Genomic DNA, 718 nt, shown 5'->3' with positions numbered 1-718 from the left:
AGCGCCGGGCACCACACCACCTCGCTGCGGGAACACAGGTCAGTGCCCAGGGGAGCACCACAGCATCCTGAGCCTGGAGGGGCACCCAGCATGGAGAGGGGGATCCAGGGCTGTGACAAAGCCCTGAGTCCCCCCAGCTTGCAGATGTGGTCCCTGTCAGTGGGGTGACTGTCTCCCTCCCCATGCCAGAGCCCACGGAGCGGCCCCCCACCATGTGTGAGCGCTGGCGGCAGAGCCTGCTGGAGCACTACGGGGGCAGTCCCCGCAGTGACCAGTACGTGCCCCAGTGTGATGCCAGGGGGGACTTCACCCCCCTGCAGTGCCACGGGGACAGTGGGTACTGCTGGTGCGTTGACGAGAGCGGCAGGGAGATCCAGGGCACGCGCTCGGAGCCTGGCACCACCCCGCCATGTAAGAGCTGAGCACCCAAATATGAGCCCTGCTACCACCTAGCATGGCACAGATGCTGTACTGTGCTCCTGCTGGGCGTGGGGCTGAGGGCAGCGCTCCCTGAGCCATCTCTCTCCCTGTGCCCCCTGTTTCTGTGCCAGGTCTCCCCAGTGTCGCACCGCCCAGCATCCGACCCTCACCACGGCCAGATGTGTCCCCACCAGCCACAGGGACCTTCCTGCTCTACGCTCAGGGACAGCAAATTGGCTACCTCCCACTCAATGGCACACGGCTGCAGAAGGAGGCAGCGAAGACCCTGCTCTCCCTC

General features: G+C 65.6%; 1 protein-coding gene across 1 annotated transcript in view; it reads left to right on the top strand.

Annotated features, from left to right (window-relative positions):
• NID2 (nidogen 2 (osteonidogen)) overlaps nucleotides 1-718 on the top strand; it is a 16,156-nt gene that overhangs the window by 10,626 nt on the left and 4,812 nt on the right. The window contains 2 exon segments of the mRNA XM_009077146.1: nucleotides 190-411; nucleotides 552-717. Of these exon segments, the coding sequence (XP_009075394.1) occupies nucleotides 190-411; nucleotides 552-717 (388 nt within the window).

The sequence above is a fragment of the Acanthisitta chloris genome, unplaced genomic scaffold (genome assembly GCF_000695815.1).
Source record: "Acanthisitta chloris isolate BGI_N310 unplaced genomic scaffold, ASM69581v1 scaffold21736, whole genome shotgun sequence".
Classification (NCBI taxonomy): domain Eukaryota; kingdom Metazoa; phylum Chordata; class Aves; order Passeriformes; family Acanthisittidae; genus Acanthisitta; species Acanthisitta chloris.
This window is presented reverse-complemented; position numbering and strand designations above follow the sequence as displayed.